This window comes from Tauraco erythrolophus, chromosome 6, assembly GCF_009769465.1.
Source record: "Tauraco erythrolophus isolate bTauEry1 chromosome 6, bTauEry1.pri, whole genome shotgun sequence".
Lineage (NCBI taxonomy): Eukaryota > Metazoa > Chordata > Aves > Musophagiformes > Musophagidae > Tauraco > Tauraco erythrolophus.
In genome coordinates this window covers 14,727,805-14,744,661 of record NC_141470.1, presented here as the reverse complement: position 1 = coordinate 14,744,661, position 16,857 = coordinate 14,727,805, and the positions used below count along the sequence as shown (strand labels likewise).

The 16,857-nt window shown below is 38.4% G+C and overlaps 1 protein-coding gene across 1 annotated transcript in view; it reads right to left on the bottom strand.

Moving 5' to 3' along the window:
• Positions 1–13,182, bottom strand: part of TUB (TUB bipartite transcription factor) — a 46,658-nt gene extending 33,476 nt beyond the window's left edge. Inside the window, exons 1-3 of the mRNA XM_086612870.1 lie at positions 13,163–13,182; positions 12,147–12,198; positions 10,602–10,764 (exon numbers count right to left, since the gene is read on the bottom strand). Coding sequence (XP_086468996.1) covers positions 10,602–10,764; positions 12,147–12,198; positions 13,163–13,182 — 235 coding nt within the window. The remainder of the gene's footprint in view (positions 1–10,601; positions 10,765–12,146; positions 12,199–13,162) is intronic.
• Between the last annotated feature and the right edge of the window lie 3,675 nt (positions 13,183–16,857).

Sequence of the window (16,857 nt, the reverse complement as noted above, 5' to 3'; positions counted from 1 at the left end):
TGTAGCTTACAAACCCACAGCTCAGCAATCTGTTATGAATACATTCACAACACAATGAGCATCCGAGGCACTCGATAAACACACACTCCTTTTCCCATTACAGAGAGGAAGAGTTCAGGTTTTAGAGAATATACATTAAATTAGTAGAGGAGTGACTAAAAGCCCAAAGAAACAGTTTGTCACTGCCCAACTCCTCATTCCTGTCTTTATCATACACTACTCACAAGATTGCAGTCTCTCTGCTGAGCGTAAAAGAGCACTGGAAATGAGTAAGACATAACCAAAGAAGAGAATGCACAGGACACCAGGGAACATGGCACACAAAAGGCCATTTGGACACTGGGTCCAACTCCCATGGGCATGGCAGCCTTCCACTAAGCAGGAAACCAGAGAGTGCTCACTCCACAGTCTTTAAATAGGTGTGATGTGCCAACCCAGCCATCTATCCTATATTTGTAGCTCAGTCTCTCTTTAAAAACTAGGGGGTGATTTTTTAATTGTTTTAAAGATGATAATCCACATTATAACTAAATTCAGTACCTTACAAATGACCGATATTAAATGACCAGACAGTTCTCTAAATCGTTTTAAATATGGCCATATTCATTCACTCAGATGCAGCACCATTTACTGGCTCCAAAGCAATGATTAATCAGCAAAAAAAGAAACATTCTGACATTGTTCATTGAAAAGTTAGAGACTTATCTTCACTATCTTGTCAGCCATCGTTTGATCTAAGAAGTAAAAGCCTGAATCTTTTCTAATTACTTTTGTCTCATAACTTTCAGTAAGAGATATCTGATTATAAGTACAGTGGTGGTGCTTCGAAGGACAGAGAAGGAAATATTTCCATTGCTTTACTTAAGGAAGAGAACAAGATTTGAGTCCAGTAGCCATTTTGAGCATATACCATCCCTGCTGTCTATGGTAAACAGGACTTTCAGACATAAGTGGTAGAGGCTGCAAAATAAGATTTAAACCATAAACCTGCAGATACTGCAGCTGGGCTCTTGAAAGGAATTGGCACAGAATCTCTTACTGCTAAAGGATGCTTTTCTGAGTTTTACCATTACACTTGAAGAACTATCTTTAAAAGAAATCCACATCTAATCCCAAAATACCATCTCCACCACAAAACCGTCTTATTCTTAGCTATTCACTGTTCAGCAAATAGCAGACCTTGGCTAAGGCTCATCCACTCTCTAATGTTTTCTCTTGTGACTGCAGATATCAAAGGAATTACGTAGTTTTGCTACTGGCTGTACAAATTCAGTCCAGGACAGCAGTGAGTTCCAGGGGACCTCGCTATATACTTGCATTTAAGCACAGGGCAAGGACTGCTGTGTCCATAAGCACTAACCTCCTCAAACACCTCACGCGTAAGTGCTGCCCACCGCAGCCGGTAGGAAGGGAATTCCTGCCAAGAAGGCCAGTCAATACTTCGATCCTTGCAGAGGAGTGGGCAGTGGGCTGCCTTCTGAAGCACGCCGACCTGCAGAGAGAGGTCTGTGGATCTACCTTGCTCAGTGCGTCCAACAGATTTAGATGTGGAGCAAAGGAAAAAATTCTGTTTTCTTTTTCCAGTGCTTTCTCCTGCCCTGGAGAGCTGTGAGAACAACCATTTCTAATAGCCTCCATACTCACTCTGCAGCTGGTCATTAGCATGTGGAGCTTTGAGCTTACTGAACCAGCACTCCTTCTGGTCTGTTTTTGTTTTTGTAAGCAATTCATAGTGGCAATGTTTACCCCCAACCACGTTGTCAAGTCATGAAATGTCTTCCCCTCTGCCCTTTACTACTCTTTGGATCACTAAGTAACAGTCTGACAAGAATTTCCCTTCTCAGCAGGATGGGAACCTTGAGGCAAACTCTAACCTGCATTCTCCACAGGCTCTAGATAGCCCCATAAAACAATTTCCAGTTCCCCGCAAAAAAGCCTGCATAAGGAAAATGAGATCAACTGGCCTCCCTAGATAATATTCACTGATAGGACAATATGATTATGTCCTTAGTTGGATGCTAAGAAGTTAAAAACAATGATAGCAGTGCCACAAGACCCCAAAAGTAGCTATACAGAGATGGAGTTTTAAAAACTGTCACTCAAAAATGCATTCCTTTCAGTACAAAAAGAAATTTAGGCAACTTTAAAAATCCCTGTTGCTAGTTACCTTAAACAACAGGAGACTACATTTGAAAATCTAGCCCAATACTCTATGTGATCCACCCCAAATTATTAAAATCTTCACTTAAAAAAAAAAACCCACAGATTTCCCTTTTATAACAGAATTATTTGTTTGTACCAGGATTTGCATTTAGACAAGCCAAAAATGCAGGAGCATGTGTCATGGTGAGACAGAATTCCAAACAACAAATAAAGCTGGACTCTCAGATCTGGCGTTTCATTCTCATTTGCACTCATAAATTGTAAGAAATAGTTTTGAGATAAATGGCAAGCTTTCAAATAAAACAATGACATGACTTTAGTTTTAGTGTTAGTCATCCATGTTTGTTAAATCAAGTCCTGACTACTAACCTCAACACAGCATTAGAAAAAAATACTTTTGAGGAGACGGGAAAGAGCACAGATTACGATATTAACTCAGGATCTGAGCTGAAAAGAAAAGAGGAACAACAAAAAAATACTCTGTTAACATAGTACAAGGTAAGTGTAGAAAGTGCATCAAAGCAGAGGAGGGCAGTGTCCTGGCTTTGCTTTGAATCACCAATGGCCTAACTGCTCTAAGTGGGAAAAAGAAGCCTCTCCCATGAGCCAGGTCTCTGTTGGACAACACTGCATGCCACAGGGATTAAGCTACAACGCACAGCCAAACAAAAGGATGCAATTTGTAAGTCAGTGAATAACCTATGATGCAGACAACACAGAACTGGAAAAAAATACTGAAAGCTAGTTGTCCACATATATTTATATAAGTGAATGAAAATAAAAAGCATGTTTTTCCAACTGGTCTTCATGGTAAGAAGTTCCCACAGGAAATTAGTTTCAAAGTAGTATGCAATGAAAATGCAGATTTTTTTTTTCATTTGCATGATCATTTTTCTTGATGCAAGTGCCTGCACACCCTTAGGATCTTAGAGGAAGAAACAAACAAACAAACAAAAAGAATCATAACTTACCAATCTCTATCACTTAAAAATGTCATGTGCTAAAAAAAAAAAGTGGTTTTGTTCAGTACATTATGCAAAGAATGAAGTGTAAAAAAAAAAAAATCACAAAAAAGAAAAAAAAAATTTTAAATGGATACATTAAAAATCTGTGCAGCCTGTTTGGAAAACACCTTACATAGAAAGAGGCTGAATCATACAATGAGGTATGTGAGGCAAATCATTGGCTCAACTGTATAAGGCAAATATTCATTCCATTTACCAATGTCCTCTCAACAGTAAAAGTGAAATGCAGAATGAGTACCATGCAAGGAAAGATAAAGTACAGTCCAGTCAGGTTGTACCTTAAGAAATCAATGCAAATTGCTTCTCCTTTTTGTACTGTTGCCCGAAATGCTCTTGTGATTCACTGTAAGAATGGCTTGCTCTTTTATTTTGTAAAGTTCTAGCTTTAGTGAACCTTGCTGCTTATTTGGGCTGTTGTTCATTATTACTTTGTTTGATCAACTTCAATGCTGAGCTGGTCTAGTATGTCTACAATCGTCTAAAAGACACTGGATTCTATCAGAAATATTCTGAAGATGGGCAAACCCACTGTATTTTATAGTGAAATGAAATACCGTTATTAGTTTTAAATAGACAATAAAATTAGTTAACTATAAGGGCCTGAACTAGAGCAAGGACTCTGGTATGTTAGGTACTATTTAATCACATGCAAATATTTGATTTCTCCTTTAAAATACTAATAATCAAAGGCATTTACCTCTGCAGCTAAGTAACTTACAGTCAGGTTCCAGATTCTCAAAAATTTATATTGCCCATAAATTCCCTATGGCTCCTTGCAGTTTATGTCTCTAACACTGACATGTCGACCAGGCTCATTTTACAAAGGTGAAAATACTCTTAAGTGAAACTGGATGTGAATGGGCAGAGAAAAAAGGAACAAGTGTACGCAACAATCTGGTGCTGCTTAAGGACATTATTACAAGCTCATTGCTATAAGGAGATTTCCTCAGAAAGAACAAAGGAAGGAATTAAACAAAAGATTCTTCTTAACCCCCGCATATCTGCTGTCTGACCCTGGGGAGGGGCAAAGAAAAGAGAGCATGTGGAACAGAGACTTAATAGCAATGAATTAGACTCTTTGAGAAAGCAGACAACTAATGAGGAAATCTAAAATTACCCATGAAAAACCTACCCAGGAAGATTAAGGACAGTAAGAAATTACATAATTATTTTGTGTATCAGGGCCCTGAGGGCACGCATAGGCTTTAATTGCCCTGAGGAGCCGCCCTGGGGGCTTCCACCCACCCATGCCCACGGGCCTGGGGCTCTATTTCAGCCCAGCCTAGGGCTATGCTGGAGGTACGCTGCTTTCCAGCGGTCTCCTGGGAGGACCCTGGCGCTATGCTGCTTTCCAGCGGTCTCCTGGGAGGACCCTGGCGCTACGCTGCAGAGAGGTCATCTGCTCATGGAACCCTCCTGTGTATGCTGCAGCCTTGTCTCCTGGCCACGTCTCATTTCCTCCCCAACTGGCACCCTGGAAGGCCCTGGACTCGGTTCATCCCTTGTCGAGCCTGGGATTGCTGAAGATCCCATTAGCAGTGGGAAGTTAGCTCTTCCCACTGTGTTCGGAGCCTGTGGGATGGTGCCTCGTCTGTGAGGGCAGTACCCATAGTGGGGTCATCCTCACCTCCTGGCCCCTGCTGCTCCCCAACACCGAGACTGTCAGAGAACCAAAAATAATGGCTAGTTGTAAAGCGGTAACTGAAAGTAAATATACTTTAAGTGGAACTTTAAAGCAAAGAGAAGGGAGTTTTTCAAGCAATTGTGAGCGATTGCCTCTAAATTTCCTTCTCAAATCTTCCAGCAGCAAGAACAACAAAAAGACCTCTAAACCACGTGTTATCCGCCGCTCTCCAAGCGTTGCTCCTGGGTTAGTTTGTTTATTTTGGAAATGTACTAGTGCAGTAAGGACTGCTGATAAATCAAAAAGATGCTTTAAAGGATGAAAGTGAAGAGACTGCAGCTGAAAGGGAGATTTTGGAATATATGCTTATTGGAAGTTAAGTACTTTGCCCACGTGATACTTGGACTGCTGCCTGACCTCTCAGTATTAATAGTTTGTGCGCAGAACATTCCTTGCTATCTTCAAAAAATAAACTAATACCTTCTCATTTCAAGGTCAGTGGAAAACAGGGATGGTGAGACACTGTTTTGATGAACAGGCAAATATATGGTTTTCTAAATGAATGGTTAACTGATGTCATCTTATAAAGGTGACACCTTGATAGTCATCAGAAAACTCTCTCTCATCATTCACAGTGAAGGAGCAGAATGACATGTCAAATTTAACAATCCAGAGCTATGACTTGTCATCAGAAGTCTGTTCAACACACCACACAACCATTACATCTAGATACGCGGCCTAATGTCAAAGAAGGAAAGTAAGAAAGTAATTTTGCCTTTTTACACATGGTTAATCTAAATCTCTAAATTGGAAGTTGCTATGAAAATTACTCTGAGAGTATCTAATTGAAAACATTTTTAATTTCAAGTCTTTAAAAAAAAAAAACAACAAACCACCACAGCTGCAACAAAGTATGGTAATACTAATGAAAGCATATCTGGCACTCGTTCAAATCACTGCCCTCCTCAGTGCTGTGAAAAGAAAAATCGCTCCCCATTGGAAATTCACCATTTTCACACAAGTAAAATTACTCTTCTCTGTAAAAATGGGCTTTCATCATTTGCATTAAAGGTAATTAAATAATGTAATTAAATTGTTGCAGTAACTAGTGTATCTCTGCATGCTACTTGGCTCCAGGAACGCTCATTATGTATTTGCAATCCAGATAGAAAAGAACTTTACTCATAGCAGAATTTTGCAATATCACATCAAGCTAAAATGTTTGTTCAGGTTTTCAAGAAACTTCACAAAATAAGTGGTGGAGATACATGAAAACAAACCAGCAGATGTGATCGTGAGACTTTACGGAATTGCAAGCAAAATTTAATAAAAACTTTAAACAAACAGGTTGCTATCTGTCCCTATGAAGGACATCAATCGAAAACAAACAATAACACAAGAAAGAGAAGACAAAGCAATTTTTAAGTGATCTCTCCTACACAGAAGGATTAGATTTATTCCAGTGAACAAATGACTTTATCGTCTTTTATATACAATGTAAACTTAATAGCAATACAAAATGTTGTTATTGGTTCTTATTTTGCTATTTATAATGACGAAATAGCAATGAAGTTGTATCTGGTACTGCAAGAAAAAGAGGCATTATTTGTAGTAATAACAAATGGAGCCAAACATCACGGAAGTTAATGGAAGCCACCTATTGCTTGAAATGGCAGGCAGATAATTTAGGGTCTAACCTACAAGCGTGGTCCCAAACTATATTAATACCTCCATTTCAGCAGGGCAGGTGGTAGAAAAAAAAAAATGCTGCCATGAAACTACTACTACTGTACCTATGTTCCTAGATGCACAGATTATAAAACAAGAGGTTTTATTCCCATTAAATATATGTCTATAATCCTTTCCAAGCGACAAAAGCAATTTTCTGCACAGTTGGTCCTACCTTGTCTACAGATGCTGGCAGGCAAGCACTGCGCTACCACTGGCTAGTACTCCAGCTCAAACTAACCACTCCTCGACCAGAGTGCCAAGGATTCATTTCATCTCAGGATGGCCTGTTCAGCCTGATTCACCTCAGTTTCCACAGATAACTCAAATACTTTTGTTGTCATTAGGCATTATGCCAACAACTAAAAGGTTTCTGAAAAGCATAATACATGCGAGTCGTTTACAAGCTGAAAAACTTTTACCTGTAGGTGAAATATGGGCAGGAACTAAGAAATTATCCATCTGGAGACTTGTGCTTGATGAACTCCGCAGAGCCACTTCCTCAGTGGAAAGGCACCCATCTCCTTAAAAGTCTCATGGCACCCACAGGAACCACTAGTAATGCTCAGCAGGGAACAAAGACACTGTTTCATCCTACCAACTCATCACCTAGCTGCTTCGAAGGTACTTAGGAAAAAGTATGGTGATCCTAGCAATACTCCTCTTCACTTGGTGGAGATAGGCTTTCAGCAGAGTCATTTCATTATCTATTAAACTAATAGTACCTGAACAGTTTCATGCTGAATTAAACTGGTCCCGACATCTTCAATTCTGAGCAACACAAGGGCAGGAAAGCCACATCTGTATTATCTCCTTTGTGAGCTCAGTCACAGCCCTTAATTAATATTTCTCCATCCTATTGCATCTCAGATTTATCTGCACTTCCCTTTCGCTCCAAGCTAGATGAAGCAAAATACATGTGCAGCCAGAGGACTAGCAGCAATCACCCTGCAACTCCCTGCAGAGGTTCAAAAGCAGCCAAGGGCACTTTTATATGGAAAAACTTATGATCTGCTTAACTAGTGAAATATGCTGTTCCACTATATCCTCCTACAAATAGCTCACCAGGCCGATGTTCTATTCCAGAACAAAAGTGACTTTAACTTTTTACTCCACACTCTGATGATTATTCTGGAATGAAAGGAGTTTTTATTCCAGAGCAGAGTTGCCCATCAGGGAACCATTGCAGCACAGATAACCGCATCAGAATAAGCTATGGCACTGTATGAAAGAAAATTTCCCAGCGCAGAAAGTCTAACATCTCAGAATTGCTGAGACGTTATCTCTGACCTACTTTGCTCAAAGTACCATAGAGATATCTCCACATAGGCATCCAATTATTTCTTGAAATCAACAAGTACTTTTGTGCTACACAGAATTAGTACAAGCTAAAAAAAGAGAGTAGAGGAGGATGATAGGTGGAAAGAAGAGTTCTTTTTGTAGCATTTGCAGTACAGGAATTGATTTCACAAACACGCTCATCCAAGCAATGTAGTTCATTCAGTAGACCGTCAACTCCCATCAAAGAGTCATTCTTAACTTAAAATCAGCATGCCCATAACAGAAACAAATGAACGGAAAAGAGCAGAACAGTTCTTTAGAAACAGTCCAGCTGTCTCATGCATCCGACACTCCCACATACAAATGTTTTCATTGAAGGGGAAAAAAGTGCCAACCCTGAAGCTGAATACCATAGTTAAAAATGGCCATCAAACCCTAACTACGTACCGTGCAAACAGTGTAACTTAAGACACTAAGCGCATTCCCAGAGAAGACCACACCAAAAAAAGACACTTCTGGAGTTCTTACAATATTTTCAAAAGTAATGTTCCTAATAAAGGATTTTACAAGGCAATAAAACACTTTACTAGGTAATTAAATCGTCCTAAGCTGGCTTTTGCTAACTTCACAGTTTATTGCAATGACGGCTGTTCCCAGGGATTAACAAATTCTGGTTGAACATGAGAAAACATTACTATATTTCTTTGCTTTTCTGAAACTTTGTGAAATATTGAAAGAATCTGAGAGACAAATTTAGAACAAACTGATTTAAGGAGAATAAATTAGTAACTATTCCAGTAAATGGTGTGGTATAACATTACAGGAAGGGTCACTTTTACCTTAAGAGCACAGTTAATCTCACTTAAGACAGAAAATCCGCTCTGGTGAAACTTGCAAAAGTTAGCTCAGTTAGTGTAGAAATGAAATTTGCTACCATTTATGGGATGTCTGTTTCTCCGATCTGTGAAAACTAAAACATTGTTCAGCTGACAATACAGAAGGTTTAGTACACAACAGCACCTCTGTACCATAAGATACTATGTTTTAGAACAGTTCTGTACCTTTGATAAGCTATTGAGTGAAAGCAGAACGAGAAAATATCTCTTTTCTCTGATTAAAAAGTAAAGAAAAACCCCTAAAATTCTGTGCTATATCAAATTCTTAGGTCAGATTGGAAAGAAATTTATTCTCCTCTTAAAAATTTTCTTCCCAGATCCTGAGAAAAAGACAGTAAAGAGAGAGAAATAATGTTTTTAATATTTATAGAAATACATAATTAAAATAATATAAAAGAGAAAAAAACTCCATCTGAAATCAATTATGGTAGTCTCTCTGCTTGCAGAAGCAAGATAAAAACAGTTGTTATTAATGAAATCTTAACATTTAATCAATGCAATTTCCAGTTTCTAACATAAATTCTGTAGCTGTAACCACACCAAAAAGTTCAACCAACTGCAAACCAGGGTAGAGACTCTGAAACCTCCACTTCTCACGGCTTGATTAGTTAGTCCAGTAAATACCTGCCATCACCTTGTTGAAAGATGTGACCACCAACTGAAAATGAAACGACAGGACAGATGAAAAGTATAGCACATGCAGCATACTTGATAGGGATCTGAACTGAATGATGGATTAAGTTTTTGTTTGTTTGTTTAAGACCAGGATACTGGTTGGATTGGTGGGTTTTTTTTCCAGTGGTAGATTCACAAAGGCATCTTCGGTTTTGGGTTTTAGACATTAAACCTTAAGTACTCTGCCATCCAGTAGCATTCCCAACCTGAAAACAGCCAACTATGTTCCCAGTACCAGTAGATTTCAGCTCATGTCCCACATACCCATCAATACTCAGGGAAGGAAGCCTTTTGCTATTATTGAGGATTATGAATCCCTTATGGATCAAATTCAACTTAACGATCTGCAAATAAGAAAAAATTTGAAAATTACTGTTCTCTATAACTCTTGAAGGTGTTAGCAACCTGGAATGAGATCTACAAAAAGACATAACATTGAACAAGTGTTACCCAGGCCTCCCTCTAGGAAACCCTGAGGAAAAGTATGCACCTACCCTCATTAGCATGGGCCACATGAGCACAGAACTAAATAACAACTGGCTTCCTTAGGATTTATTTCCAATTATTAAATTCTTTGAAGTCTAACAATATAGAAATGGTATTATAATTTTTTCCCTATGGCTGTGAAACCTGAAGTGTCTCTGTCACTTCTGGATTCTGTAGTCTTTCATTATATCCTGGTTTCATCTGGGACAGAGTTAGAAAGTATAAACCACATTGTACAAGCTTGAAAAGTTCTTTCAACCTACTCACCTGTTTTAGTGAACCTTGTAGAAATGCAGTATCTTTGCAATTATCATACTCAAACTTAGCTGAATTTAGTTAACAGATTTCGACATTATCATTAACACTGCCAGGGTTAAGCAAAACTATGTACAGAGGAATACATGGAGTGGAATAGCATAAGCTTTACTTCAGTAGGAACCAAGGCTGAAGACACTCAAATATTCTTGGCAGAAGGGACAAGCCAGTCTCCCTCTCCCATAGCATTGAAACAGCAGCTAGTTACCTCGCTCCCTCCTGTTGGGCTAGCGTTGCAAGTTCCGATGTTTTTGTCCCCAAACAAAAGTGAAGGATATAAATCATTTACTAAAAAAAAAAAATACAATCAAAACAACCACCTTTGTTCTCATTTGCATAAATTTAACATGGAAAGGATCACAGGAAGACTTGCAGTAAATACACATGCACTAGATCATATTCATATACCATGATATATGGTGCTGCTGTTGCTGTTCAGATACGATTCAACCAACGGTGCTTGCTCTTCCGAATGTTTCATTCTGCGTGTTCTTGTGCGACTGTCCACATTGGACTGAACCATTAATGGCTCCTGGCGCTTTTTCTTCTGCTTCTGTTCTAGCAATGCTCGCTGAGGAAAATACAAAGAAAAGCTTCTGTTACTGGACTCCAAACAGTAGCAATCTATGATGAAAAACAATGGATATCTTTACACCTTCTCTAGTTTTCCAGTAGCAGCAGTTGGCGAGTGGGATATTGGGATATCGGGTTATAGGAAATCTTTCCAAAAAAACCCTAACCAACCCACTGCTAAAACACTTTCTGCTGAAAACAGCGAATAATTAAAATAGATCTTTCTGAGCAGTCTACCAGCTGTCAGAGCTTGCTTGGAAATAACCCTTGGGAAAACAACAGTGTGAGAGTACTGGCTGTGAAGCAACAGGAGGGTAAGTAAGGGCATGAGGCAGAGACGCCAATTTAAGTTTTACTAAATTAAATCAGGTAATCTGCAAACTAGAATCCAGTGATAATGCTGGACATGACCCTAATTTAACAACTATACAAGATGAACTTTAATTAAACACTTGAATTTCTCAGCTAGATCTGCTGAAAACCAAAACCTTCAGCACCTGATGGCACCATAGGCACCTCTCTCTTTGAGTCCTCTTCCACAGCCTCAGAGAACTGAACTATTAATTTTACTTATCCATTACCTCACCATTTCCCTGCTCCTGTACAGTGATTTTTTGCTTTTTGAAAGGAGATGCACTAAAACTGAAGAACAAGAATGGAGAGTGGACTCTTCAGCTCCATAAGTTGTGTGTAACACCTCAACATGACTTCAAAACAAGCTGAATCTAGTACAGGATTATAGCATACATACAAATTATTTGAACTTGAACATGAGATGCTGGTAGACATGCAAGCTGATAAAACAATAGGAGAAGAAATGTATAGAAAAATATAAAATTAAAATCACAAGTTTCACTTATAATTTGAAAAGAGGATCACAGAAAAATGAACGGAAAAGTGGAAACCTCAAGCCTCATTAAAATTTGACGGCAAAATTCCCTGAGATTTCATGAGAGAGATTCTAAATTACTTTCTTGTACAAGTTGTGTAGGAATACAGTAGCAAAATAGCCAACATAGCAAATAGTGCCACTAGTTTACAGCCACAAGGGCTAAATCCATGGAATGAAAAGAAAAAGATGTAAAAACTGTGGTAAACCTCTTGTGCTTTCTGGTCCATCAAAGTGGTAAAAAAAAACATTGCAAGGCAGGGTAAAACAAGTCCAAGACAGTGGAAATGAGAATTGTTCAAACTACAGCCATAAGAAAAATTTCAATGGAAGTTAGACTTCTGTGAGCTGCAACCTCCATAGACTTCTCTTTTGCATTCTCTAATCAGAGGATGTAATTTTCTATCAAGTCCCAGATATACGTGTTGGCGATTTCATTTCTTCAAGATCTAGACTTCAGAGAGCAAGAAGGTCCCCCTCCAAAATCTTACCTGTCTGTCAAGCTTCTGCTGACGCAGGCTGCTCCCCTCATCATCCAGAACACTACAAAGACAAAGAGTATGTAATTGGAACAAATTTGTCACTCAAAACAATACCTAACAGCAATCACTGAAGCAAACTCTCGCAGGAGTTATGCAAGTAAAACTCCCACTATGTTCCATGGAAGTTTGCCTGCCCTAACCTGCAAAAGCTGGCTCAAGAGAATTTACATGCAGTCCATGAAAAACTGAAAAACTCTGGTTCACATAAACTTCAATAAAAATATATATTCAGACAGTTCACAAAGAAATGCAAACTCCACAGTCTGCAAATTTTTTTCTTCTCTATTGTCTTCTAATGCAAAAGGTCAACATATACAGCAATGGGTTTGACTGAATATTTGCATATAAAGTATATAAAAGTGAGGCGTGTAAGAGAGCTGCTTAGCAACTCAGCAGTATTAAAATTATCTTAGGAAAATTAACTGCCTAATCTTTTGCACACTGAAACCCAGAGTTTATCCCTGAATGTCTGAAAAGTCACACTTATTGCCATGCACTTCAACTTTTAGAGACTGGCAAGACAAACAGTTTTGCGCACTGCCCTATTTCTTTCTGCTAATCGTTGCTAGTTGAGAGATTAGCTCCTGCACATTCAATCATTTTCATTAATTGGATTTTAAAAACTAGTGGATAACAAAGGTCTCTATTGTAAGAACATCATGGTTAAACATTGAACATAGATAATTAAATCTTTTAAACTGTAATATATCACTTAGAAGGAAAATAGCGCTATAGAACAAAAAGAATAGCCTCTTACAAGTAGAATTCATTTTCTCTTACAAAACATTTTTATAGAAGATTAGTCTCTTTTATAATCACTCTTAACAATCAAAATGAAAAAAAAAAAAAAAAAAACCAACAAAACACCCAGGACAAACAAACCTGGGTTCTGACCTACATACTACCAAATTGTATTGCAATGGAAATGTCATTAAAAACATGACTTCCCATATATTAACACATACTCTTTAGGAGACAGTAACATTATAGCAGAGTTAAATAGGACAGCTAATAAAAGCATGTAGAAAGTCACATTTCTAATGCCAGCCTTATCAAAGACCTGTGATTAGGTGTTACTGTAGCATCAGCCTTTTACAAATTATACTCAGGTTATGAGCATGAAGATAATGAAACTATGCTGTACAAGTACATCAGGTAGGAAATTACAGTCTCTTGCAGAGGTAACGCATTACTCATAGTCTACAAAACAATTACAGAGAAAACCCCTCACACTAATGTTCTACTTTACACCAAGCATTCTTCGTTTGATAAATTACAGAAATAAGTTATAAAAAGAAGACACACATTCCTCCATGGTATACAACACCAGGTTTTTCTCAAGAGTGCTTCACTACAACTGCAATACATATTAGCTGTACTGCTAGAAAGTAAAACTACCTAAATGGATCTTTGGCCAAACAATTGAGTAAGAGATGCCTAAGTGTAAAGTTTCAGGTTTAATGGCCTGAACAAATCTTCCTCATTTAAGACAATACTCGAAAAAAGCCAAAACCATGTAACAATGCTATTACAGACCATAAGAAGTGTAGAGGCAGCAATGCATATACAGCTGTAATACCCAGAGAGGTCAAGAACCAATATTGCTCCACTCCACGAATCATTTGCAGAGCTAAGGAGAAAACTCTCATCTCTTCTCTCATCTTCTGCTTTATAAATCAGACTATGCTGACTCCCTCAGATATGTTAAATGAGCTATTTATACTCTTCTCAGACATTCCCATAAACCACCAGTTCACTAATTATCTTTATGTGAATATAATGGTTTTTGGTATTATGCTGGATTGGCTATAATTCTAAATTCTGTATCACAGACAAGGTGTCTAAGCGCTCCGGATAGCTCTAGCTTCCTCTGCTTTCCCATCACATCGTATCCTCACGTAACAAGGGAGCAGGGAAATGCCATCAGTTGGGGTTCTAAACCTTACCTCTGACTCTCTGGGAAGCCACAACAAGCTAAATTCAGGTTCAGGTAAACAAGCACAGCTCCCTTGGATCTCTTTGGTAGGTCTGATGCATAAACTCCTTTCAAAAACTATGGATGCTGTAAGCTAGAACACCTCTCCATACTGCCCTTCCACTGCAAGATATTGTTCTTAAAGCCTCTGAATATACACAATCAAAGCTGACACCAAGAGCAGCACACCTTGAAAACCAGCTGACAAGCTGGTTCCAGGTCCTTCATTCTTGCACTTCATAATTTATAAAGTTCTGGGTAGTTTTCCACAATCCTTTTGTAAATATGCATTAACTACAAGCCTTTTATTATTTAAACTATAACATTCAACCACTAAAATCAAACTCCAGCTTTCTTCACTGATACCGAGGTTCAGTAGAAGACAGTTATTTCAACAATTCTGTCCCCCTCCAGATTAGTGGACTTGTCTGCCACCAGATAGCCACACCACTCTTCTGAATCCTTCACAGTGTAAAAAAGGCCTCATTACCACCAACTCTGTCTATTTTAACAGTTACTCAATGCCAGTATCACTGAAAAGATGCAGTTCTGTCCTTCATCTTGATGTCTAAATAATGCTTATGCAAGTCCAAATAAAAAGAAGATCCAATTTAGCCTTTATATTCTTCTGCAATAATAGCAGAGCATTCCAGTTGGAGACTGTGTACTTCGTTAATATTTTCTACAGAGCTAGTGGACCTTGGAGTTGCTGATTAGCAGCCAATATTTCACATCGCCTGATTTTCAATGGAAGAACTCTCCTGAGACTGGGTGACTCCCAAGATTTGCAATTCAGGGACATCAGGGGTTTAATAAATAAATATGTACATACATACATACGTAATTAAAATAAAATAAACTCTATTTCTGTAGCAATTCTATCAGGCCCTCACCCTTTCTGCCTTGAAAATCACCTGCAGTGGACTCTGAGATGCAAATGTGTAACCACCACGGACCTTTTTTCTCACACTCCAGTGAAGCCTTGCAGAAACATTTAGCAGATGATCCAGCCACAGCATCTGGCAGTCCATGCAGTCTGACATACGCCCCAAGGTCCAAGAACTGAAACCCTGAGAACCTACCCTTTTCTTTCTTTGGAAAACACAAAAGTCTAGGAACAGAAGCACAGCCTTTGCCCTTCCTGGTCTTTAAAAAGAACAGAAATCAATTAATTGCTCTTTCCTCTGGAAGAGTTGTGCACGTGGTGAGGACCCAGTCTATCCTGCCCAGTTTCAGAAGTGGCCATGGTTCTGTTCCACAGTGGTCGAAATAACTGGGGTTGGTCAGATACTAAAGGCCCAGTACAGTGGAAAAACTGGCTGTAACATGGCAGGACCACTACAGGAAACAATCTCATAGAGAGTGAGGGCTGCTAGAACAATTTGCCTACATGTTTGATGTGATGCTAGAAAATCCCAGCAGCAGCATGAAACTGTCAGTCTTAATAGAGAAGTATAACTTTATAATTCATGAAAATTGAATTATCGAAAAGAATGCATACATATTAGCAATCTGCTGAGCATGCTGAAGCATCCTGAAGACCCTATCTGATCTAGTATCATGTATCCACCTGGCATCTGGGCTACGACTTCGACCCATTTAAAACAAAAAGCAGTTTTACACTATATATAATATTATAACCAGTGCTTCAGGTCTGCAGTAATAGTCTACTCCAAATTACGTTAATAAATCTGAGCTTGTTTATATTTCCTTGCAGATAATTATCCAGGGAAGACTCATCCATCTATATACAACTCAAGCAACCCATCCATTAGAGCTTACTGGATGTTGGGCTTAAGAAGTCAAGCCTATACCTATATATTATAAAAATTCATATTAGCAGCCTGGACCAAGGCCCACAGAAACTTAAGTATTACATTTAGATAGCATTATTTTCATATTTTAAACACGGCATTTGATTCAAATATCCCCACCTCCTGTTTTCTAAAGGAAAATACATTAAATGAACAATCACCTTTCTGTCAAAGTATTACTTTTGATACCACCTTTTTAAGACAAAAAAATCGATTTTACAGAGACAGTTTCAACGTTAAATTCAATTTATAGAAAAATAACCAGGCTTTCTACACTGCTGTACGTCATAATGCAAACAAAAATATAAGCAAGAATTTTTGTATTCCAAGCTCTTCACAATCTGTATTCCTTAAAAATCATTTAGAGGGAAACCCAAGACCAATCAGGTTTTAAGAATGAAGCTTCATGACTACGTGAAGCTCCACGATTTACTTCTGAGATGAAGGCAGAAGATTCTACAAATCAACATCTTGCTACATTTTACTGGAATTCCACACGGACTGATTTCAATTTAAGTAAGATGAGAAAAGCCTTAATTCAAATAACAAATTTCAGAGCAAGTACTTCACCTTTACTCTTTGAACATGCAAACTGCTCGCACTTCAGTAAACCATTGCAAGAAAAAAGAATTAAGAAGAAATGTTTTCAATTAGAATGTGCAAGATGCAGGTAGTCACTGATTTTATCTATTTTTTAAAAGAAAAGTCCGACGCAGTAAAGCAGCTCTATTGTTTCTGCCTAACAAATGAGGCAATGTTTTTGTTCCTTCCTGACACTGCTTCAAAAAGGAACATTTTTCATGACAATAACTTCTTTACCAGGACAAAGGTCCAACATCATAGTCATCATATTTCTGCAGCCCAGCAGAAA